The 9360-nt window shown below is 40.2% G+C and overlaps 1 protein-coding gene across 1 annotated transcript in view; it reads right to left on the reverse strand.

The window, feature by feature from the left end:
• LOC139948693 (uncharacterized) overlaps window positions 1-8639 on the reverse strand; it is a 122725-nt gene extending 114086 nt beyond the window's left edge. Inside the window, 2 exon segments of the mRNA XM_071946939.1 lie at window positions 6340-6573; window positions 8490-8639. Of these exon segments, the coding sequence (XP_071803040.1) occupies window positions 6340-6573; window positions 8490-8537 (282 nt within the window). The 5' untranslated portion in view covers window positions 8538-8639.
• Between the last annotated feature and the right edge of the window lie 721 nt (window positions 8640-9360).

Raw genomic sequence — 9360 nt, forward strand, 5'->3', positions numbered from 1 at the left:
CCAACGACTTTTGGATTAACATGCTGGCGATCACCCTTTTTTGTCAATATCATTGTTTAGGGGTGCCAGTCAGAAGCCATACAACCGTTAAATTCTCCTTCCAGAGTATCGAAGTACACATTATAAACAGGAATAAAATAGATCTTCTCTGAGTGCTTGTCCAATTAATTTTGAATTGTCTTGTAAAATACATACTGGTCCAGTAAAAATGTCGAGCCTAGGGAATTTTTTCCCCAGATTTGAGTTCTGAGTTAGGGAATCACAGTGCAAGGATCTGGTCTTCACTGCATGGTAATGACAAGGTTGGTGGCTGGCCGCTGTTAACGGACCGAGCCGGAGGCTGGAATATATGACTTCAGTTTTCTTGAATATGACTTCATTTCAGAGGGCATATCGGAGGCTGGCTAGTAAGGCAAAAAGCATGTCCCCTACCCACAAAAAAAAACAATGTTGGTACAATTCCTTTAAATGATAGGATTGGGGCCAAGCATGCAATGATGGAGTCCGGGAGTAAAGCTACTGAATGATTGAACTTGTTGATTCATAGTGAGAGGATTTCCTGATTATCGACGACTCCTTAATCAACACAAGAGAGAAAAACCACATGTGAAATCCAGAGATAACCGTCTAGCGTCCCAAACCAGCCACATGGCCACATTAGAAAGATATGAAACCGCACAGGAAATGCAACATGAATTTTTTTTTTACAAATGGGTGGAAAAGTAGAAAAAGAGGGGCTGCACTTTTCTTGATGAAATTCGGCAGACCCCAGATAAAATTTGGCACCAATTTGAATTTTTTTTTTTTTTTTTCCAGTGGGTTTTCAAAGTTCTCCCTGAAACGCAAGGCCTTGGCCTTGTTATTGAAGACAAAATTCCTGACCTGGGCTAGTCTAATCATTAAGGTCTCGATATGTGTCATGGTGTACCCCCTCCTATTGTGCATGATATAGAAATTTTATAAAGTACAAGGACTGACCTAAACACATGAAGTATGCCCAAATAGAATTCCAGGCTATTTCAATAAAAAAAAATCAGATTTTTTCAAGGGCGAAACAATCGGAAAAAAGACACAAGTGAGAAGAATATCATGCCTGGTCTTTATTGTGCTCTGGGAATCTCAGGTATTAAAGAATTTTATGGGGGATAACTTCTGCAGAACAAAAGGGAAAAGAGTTTGTTAAAGCATGTTAAAGTATGGGCTAATTTTTGGGAACCCCCTACCACAAATTCGGGCATGGTATCTGATAAGCTTAATTACAGGTGAATCTATTTACTAATCAAATAAATAAAATATTAATATACATACATGTCTGTAAATATACCCATTCCATTTCCATTCATGCAGCCATGGCATACTCCCATTTCCTAATTCCATGTTCTCCGCTACTCCTCGTCGCGATTCGACATTTCCGCATCATCCAATAAACCACCAATCAAGTTTTTTACAAATCAACAAAAACAAAGGTCTCTCACACAGTCCAATGGTAATCCATGGTGAGTGCTATTTAAGTTGATGACATCAAAGGCTGCAATAGACAGCTTTAAAAGACACCTGACGACTCCAAAAACAAAATCAGTAGAGCTTTAAGTTCGTCTGGTGTGCCAATCCGGATGGAACGGCGACAATGAGAAAACCTAACATTGATTGTTGCAGGAATAATGAGGCAGTCTGGACGCCAGAGATGACAATGATAATGTCAGTACAGTTCCATCGGTGTACATTATTCAAGGAAGTCCCAGAAAACTACTTTGCAGAACAGCTTTCCAGATTTCGTTGAAAGAAATAAAAACAGAGTTCTCTGACCACAGCACATACATACATGTAGGCTTCCTCATCACATAAATAGTCACATGAGATGTGGTGACTGCAATGCGTTCAATACAGTGTGGTTTTTATAGTGTGTGTGGGTGCTGGCACTGTTTGCTCCAATAGGCCTTCCTCCAACCATAGTGTCAAGTGTGCACATGGGCGAGTGACTGTTTAATTTGACATCAAGTTCAGTGACTTGGCACTTGTTGCCTTGTCTACCGAGCCATGTGACTTCGCCAGGGCAGTTTTTTTAGCTCTCTGCATGCAGACATTTCTGACAGCCGTCATGAAAGACCATCCCAGGGGTGAGGGGAAAGGGGAATCCTGGGTTTAGAACCCAGGGGACCCTCTTTTTGAAATGGAACAATTAAATAGTGCCTCCAAACAATCGCTGCTAATTTAAATGATTGGCCTTTAAAAGCAGAATCAGAGGCACTAGAGTTGAATATTTTGGGTTGATTCGCAGGACGGGAAGTTTACAAACTCAGTTCCCACTGCCATTCCTGCTCCTTATGTGTCTTTAGAAGTTTTCCTTGGGCTTTTTTTGTTTCTAACATACAGTACAAATTAATTTTTATTTTGATGTTAAACAAGGCACAGTCTGAAATCTGCTTTACATACATGTACATGTAGTGCAGGTCTATTCATCTCGTTGCTTCTGGCTCATTTGTTTTCATTTTGCTTTTGATATAAACCACTAGGGAAACTGACTGGGTAAATTTGTAAATGATTTTTGGTTGAACAAAGAATTGACTAGAGTGGGATTCGAACCAACGACCTCCGGATTTATTTTATTGGTGTGGGGTTGTGAATTCTATTTTATACATGCCAAATTGTTTTTGTTAATTCTTATGTTGGGGGAAAAATTGATCCTGTCGTTTTGCTGGTACTTAAGTTTGAGGTGTTGGTGTTTTCTTGGGAAGGGTGATGGGGAATTTCGGGGAGAATTCATTGTTTAGTTACAATGCATTAAAGAGTTTGATGGGAATGTTTGTCTAAGTTTAACAACAAAATAACCTGACCACTGTTTAATAGTCGGATACGTTCCGGTTCAAGTCTCTTCCTTGATTGTGCACAAGAAAGCCAAGCGCCCTGAGCAGGTATGATCGGGAAAAAAAACACAAGAGAAACGGAAACGGATGATTAGGGCCGTGAGAGATCTCATTAAGGGGCCTCTTTAATGATATAAATATAACCCCATTGACAGGTAGCGGGTTGCGGGCACAGATTGACACAGGTAGGGTATTCAACCGTCCGATGGTTCTGTCTAGACGATGGGGGGGTGGTGGGGGGGGGGGAAGGAGAGGGGGGAGAGGGAGGGAGATGGGGGTTGTGCTTAGAACTTGTGATGTGTAACGTCAAGGTGTGGCCCGTGCAGTTTGTACGTGACACTTGAGCAGACGTGAGTGCGCTTTACAGCAAATGTGGATCAAAACATCACATTGTTGCCTTCTGTGTTTTTGTAATTTGGCGCAAATAACTTACGTAGTTGAGATTATTAACGTAGAGCTACAAACTAAATTGTATAGACGTTATGCATTGACGTCATCCAGCGGCCATCTTAGTGGAAAAACGGTGACGAAACAATCGAAACGCACAGATTTGTTCGCGCGGCGCACGGGATTGGCCAATGAACAACCTCCTTTTGACCTCTAGGTGAGGGCACCCTACTGAAATGACGTCATGTGCATAAGGTCTATTGATGTAAAGAGCTGGAAAAACAGTAAAGTTTGCTTAAAACAACTTTCTGCTAAGCAAAAATGAACAGTATACCAGTGGAGATATATTGGTACTTTGGCTGGTATTCTTACTTCTTGGTAAAAAGCATACTTCTGTTGATATTTTTACTTTGGTAAGCATACTTCTGTTGTGCTTAGCTGGATTTTGTGCATTTAAGCAATTAGGATTGAGACCCATTACTACATACTTGTGATTTTCTTATGGACGAGTGAAATCACATAAAGATAAAATTCCAGAAGTAAAATTTGTACATAACAGAAAATGATTACCAGCCGAACATGTCACATGTACCATCTGTGACTGGTATCCTACTTATACTTTGCTAAGCAGAAAATTGTTGAATGTGTTTGTCTGCTTTGAAAGCAGCTATATTAAATTACGCCTGCAGTACATTTGCAACACACATACTTGTTCACAACAGGTTCTTACAATAAATTTCAAGCAAAACTATGCAGAGCAGGTATTACTGTTCACCCTGTCTCATTCTGTAGGCACCCAGAAAAGAGCAAGGCCAAATTCATATTTTCATGGCTCTGCTTACTGTGGAATTCTGCGCTTACATGCAATAGAGTTAATGTGCTTTACAGGGCTTGGTAACCACAGAATTCTGCAGTAAGCAGAGCTATGAAATATGACCCAGGTACATGTATGTCAAGCTCCATAAAAAAAACATCATCAGTACCCAGTCCATCATGGTCCAATCGAAACTGTCAGTTTCCCCCAAGTTTCCCCCTCAGTGAATCTGAACTGCTAAGGTGAACAAAACTCAAAAGCACGCTTCCTGAAATTAACATCAGATTCTTGGACACACCAAGGTCTTCTTAGAGCCGTGGGAAGACCTGAAGAACACTAGAGAAGTAATAGGGTATGCCATGTTATAATAAGCTGCACACGCTGGTCTATCAAACTGTGTTCCTGTGTGTCTAGACTTCAAAGTCGGGACTCTTGCCAGGAAAGTAGTCAAGATTTTGCGAGGGGACAGTGCTTAAAAAAAGGCCAGGGGTGCGCATGCAAATATGACATGGGAGAAGGGAAGCTGCTTGAGTGATGACGTTAGGAGGAATTAACTACGATAATACGGTTTAGTGAGGCAGGGAAAGACAGATGTTTGTCTAATGCTAACCCAACATGCAGCACATGTAAAACGGTTTTCAATCCGGAGGTGGGCTTAATGCCAATCTAATGCGACTAGCGACTAAGCATGGGAAAAATTGCGCTAAGCAGAAACAGATAATGATGCAAAAATGCTGTGTTCTGTGGACTTAAATGATTCCCCACCGGAGTTGCTTATTATAGTTGCGCTAAGCAGAAACAGATAATGATGCAAAAATGCTGTGTTCTGTGGACTTAAATGATTCGCCACCGGAGTTGCTTATAAGTTAAGCTTGCTCAGCAACAGGCCTGGAATTGCATGGCGGGCACAGAGGCCATGGCGTCTGTTGCCCTGGTCTTGGCCCTGATGCCTCTTTAAAAGTTTCCCATAGACCTTCAGATTTCGCAATGAAGGGGGTCCATTGAAAATATGAAAACCACTTAACCCTCTCAATTGAAACAAGGTCCTCGCATCATTTTTTACTTGGTGTTTAGCTTAGGTTTCAAAAACCTTACTGTGCAAAATCAGGCTTTCTCAATGGTTTTGAGAACTTTTGTGAACTCGATTTCAAGTCCACCACAAACAAACAAAAACCCAAGTTGGTATTGCGTTTGGTCTTTTTCGTTCAGCAACAATGTGGGTGTGTCAACCCACAATTTGTGCGTATCGGCCCGTTACATTAGCTTGTTCATGAGGGAACCCTTCCACATATATGTCCAGTATTATTGTTATAAATATTATTGTTATAATCCTGGTCATGACACTTGTGTACCTGAGCAAGACACTTAACTATAATTGCTTCTCTCCACCCAGGGGTAAATGGGTACCTGTGAGGGCAGAGATGGTTCTTGTGATTGATTTAGCCGAGTAGCGCATATATTGCGCACAGGCTGTATACTCCCCAGGGAGCTGAGATGGTTTAAGAAATGATTTAAGGCCCAGTGACCAGGGGTAATATTGTCGGAAGCGCTTTGAGACACCCCCTCGGACGTCGGGCGACAACTGATATGTATGTTTTGTCTGAAATCTTATGAAACTTCTATTAAGACAGCATAAAACAGCATAAATTAAGTATTTAACTATGCTCACCTCCGTGAAGAGTTAAAACAATGACATTTCTGACGTAATTTGTTCAAAGATTACAAAAGTTGTCCTGGTCCTTCACGTAGAGTCAGTCACGATCAAAAGAAAAAGCAAATCGCCATCTTTAAATTAGATCCGGTCATTTTTATGAATGAACGGAGTGACACTGTCTAAAACTAATATCAATCCGCCTATAAGATCTCATTCACAAACGAACAGCGCCCACTAGCGGCAATAAAAATATATTTTTATTTTATTTATTTATTTTTTTAATAGCGCCCTCTAGCGGCCAAAAAACTATTTGAATATCTGGTTAATTTCGGAAAGTTGGCCAGCGGTATCCGAATAACAAAATTTCACTAGTACTTAAGCAGCATGCAGCATCAGAGTCCAGCATTCTCCAGAAGACGATCAGAGCATACTGATCGAAACGTCGAGTTAACCCAACGGTTCTTTTCAGAACCACCCCAACTCATTTAGAGATTGTTATTACATGGTGTTACCGCAAACTCTTCTATATCTTATCTCCACCATGCAAAGTTTCAAATCCTACTTAAAATTTCACTATTCGCCCAGCACTGTTTAAGAGCCATTTAAACTGTAACCATTACCTCAAAGGAGATGGGTGACACCAGATCGGAGTGGGTACCGAACACATCACTGGACGTTACGCTCGAGTCACCCGCATCGAGTGAGTCATCGCTAAGGTGAGCAGTGGGTAGTATGCCTCCATTACCTGTCCCCCTCGTAGCTCCGTCTAGGGATGGCACATCGGCCTCCGCTGGCTTGGATTTCTTCTTTCGTCGTTTGTCTGGACTGACTTTCTTCTTTTGGAATTTAGCCAACTGTGTAAGATAAAGGAATAATTGTTTGAATTGTCATGTTAAAGAAAATTGTAAGGGATGGTTGCCTTTAATTAGGGGAAGAAAACCATGATATTATTGGTTTAACTATGTCTCGTCAATTTAGGAGACATGTGCATGATGATGACAACATGATAAATTGTGTCTCATGAAGTCACTGATCCTACTGTCTGACCCAGGCAGATACCTAACACGGAGGCAACAAATGCGATCGCATCCATGCCCCCTGTTCATTGCCTTGGTGCTAGATATTTTTTAGGTCATAAAATAAAATGTAAGTTTCGAATGTCATTTTGACAGATTTTAAATGACGGTTTAATGAGTTTGCTGCATAATGACGTTCAGAACTTTATTACCCTCGCGCAAACCACATCAAATGTACTTGAACAGAAGTTGATTCAAAAAAATAGTATTCGGAAGGAAGTATTTCCGTTGTAAATCATCTCAAAGATGTTTTGGTTTTTCATCTGGAGCAGTCTGGAGCAGTCTGGAGCAGTCTGTTGGACTTCCAAATGTCACAACAACTCACGACACTTTAACAGGACATTTGAACACAAGTCAACTGTTAAATATGTGCACAAGTGTCATATGCATCTAAAATATTTTGAAACTGTTGAAAAATTTGTATTTTTAACTGTAAAAAAAGTGTTTTTTACCCCGGATTTCGTAACGAACGGAAATATTCGCCATGTTGTATTCCGACGTACCTGGACGATTCTATTACACTGCAGGGGGCAAGGGTAATTTCTGAAGGCTGAGTTGTATTTTTTTCTTTTTGGTTTTAGCTGCTGTTTTTTTCTTTCTTGTTAGTAACTAAGCCGCCACTCTCGAAATCAAAGTTAAAAAAAGGGGAGGTATAAATATAATATTTTCAAACTCCATGAGAGGCACATCAAATGGTAAATAACCATCTTGCATGTTGTATCACCCCCGCGGTGTAATGGAATTGTCCAAGTACGTCGAAAGACATTATGGCAGATATTTCCGTTTGTTACTTAATTTGGGTTAAAAAACACGTTTTTTACAATTAAAAATACAATTTTTTCAACAATTTGAAAGTGATTTAGGTGCATATGACTCTTGTGCATATAATTAACGGTTGACTTATGCTCAAATGTTCCGTTAAAGTGCAATTAAAAATTGTTGTCGTGAGTTGTTGTGAGGGGTCGTGAGTTGTCGATATTTAGTGCGACCCTTACACATAAGGTTTATCGCGAATAGCAAAATATCAAGAGAGGGCGCTGTTGAACCCACACAAAGGTATAGGCGTTGTGTGCTCGAGTTTTAGAAACTGCATAGAAACCGCCCCATATTCCTTCCCACAATGCATTGCAGTGCAGTTCTGGATCGCGATAAACCTTATGGTCCATAAATAAAGAAGATGCCATGAACAAGATTTCAAAGTAATAAAACTTATAAACTTTTTATGATTTTGTCGGTCATTTGATTTATTTTAATTGCACAAAATTGAGTGAGAAACCGAGTCAAACTCAAAACAAGTAAAGAATAACTTTGATTTGTCCCATATTTAAAATTATCTGAAATTCTTCGATTGAATGAATGAAATTGTTGGTGGACTTTTGCTATCCTGGCCATTTTATGTCACCTTTGACTTTTGCGATCCAAACTAGTATGAGTCAGAAAATGGTAGTTCATTAACTGTGACTGTCTGTTCAGTCAGCGGACGGAGTGCATTGCATTTGTAAAGATGAAGTAAACCACGTACATGTATTGTACATTTTTATAGGCTCGCTCGTTGTACATGACATACATATGGAAGCCAAGTTCAGTTTCATTTCAACGTTCAACTTTCGAGTTGTTGACAATTTCAAAACACACTTAAAACTCGACATTAAACAACTGGACAAAACATTTATTGTACACATTAGCATCCTTACCCTTTCCCTACCAGCCTGCAATTTCTTTTTTCGTTCATCATCGTCCATTTTCAAAGATTTAGGATCATAAACTGTGCCATTTATTTGGGTTAACGATCAAGCGGAGGACGTGGAAGTTACAAATGGCGGACTTCCTATGGGACTTTTTGATCCATTACCGTGCAGTTCGTGTTAATATTATCAAACGCGACAAGGGGCACAAAAATGAAATGAAGAAAACAAGCAACTGACCAAGAAAAAGGGAAATTCTAAGTTAACTTCAACTCTACTGTTTTTGATCAGCTTTAATCAAAACCATTATTTTACAAAGGGAATCGGTATAACACCAAATACGCGTTCAATTCTACAAATAAACGTACGTCAGAAAGAGGGCGCTGTTCAAAAGTGATGTCTGAAAACAGAAGGATGTCGTCTGCTGCCAGAGTTTTTTAACTAAAGTTTTGGTAAACACGTCAAAGACATAGTTACCACCAATTTCTTCCCAATCTACATTGTAGTTAAGGAGAATGTTGACTAGATCACAATTATTATGTTTTCATTAGGGGGCGGAGCTCAGAAGGGGGGGGGGGGGCGCGAGAGACTGTAACTTTCCATCACAACATAGCCCTATATAGGACTCTTCCTCCGTGCTCCCCACATAGTGCTTTCAATAATTGACGAAATAAAGAATGACTAGATCGGGATTTGAACCTGCAGCCTCCAAGTAGAGGTCTCCCTCACAGTCCAACTAATCAGGCACTGTGATGTAAAGGCTAAATCATCCTCTGAGCTTGCAGCTAGCTGAGAAGCTGCATGTCTGAAGCATATATACACATGACTTAGGCAGCCAGCTATATTGACCCATTGCATCCCGAGTATACAGCCAGAGATC

Source organism: Asterias amurensis, chromosome 16 (genome assembly GCF_032118995.1).
Source record: "Asterias amurensis chromosome 16, ASM3211899v1".
Lineage (NCBI taxonomy): Eukaryota > Metazoa > Echinodermata > Asteroidea > Forcipulatida > Asteriidae > Asterias > Asterias amurensis.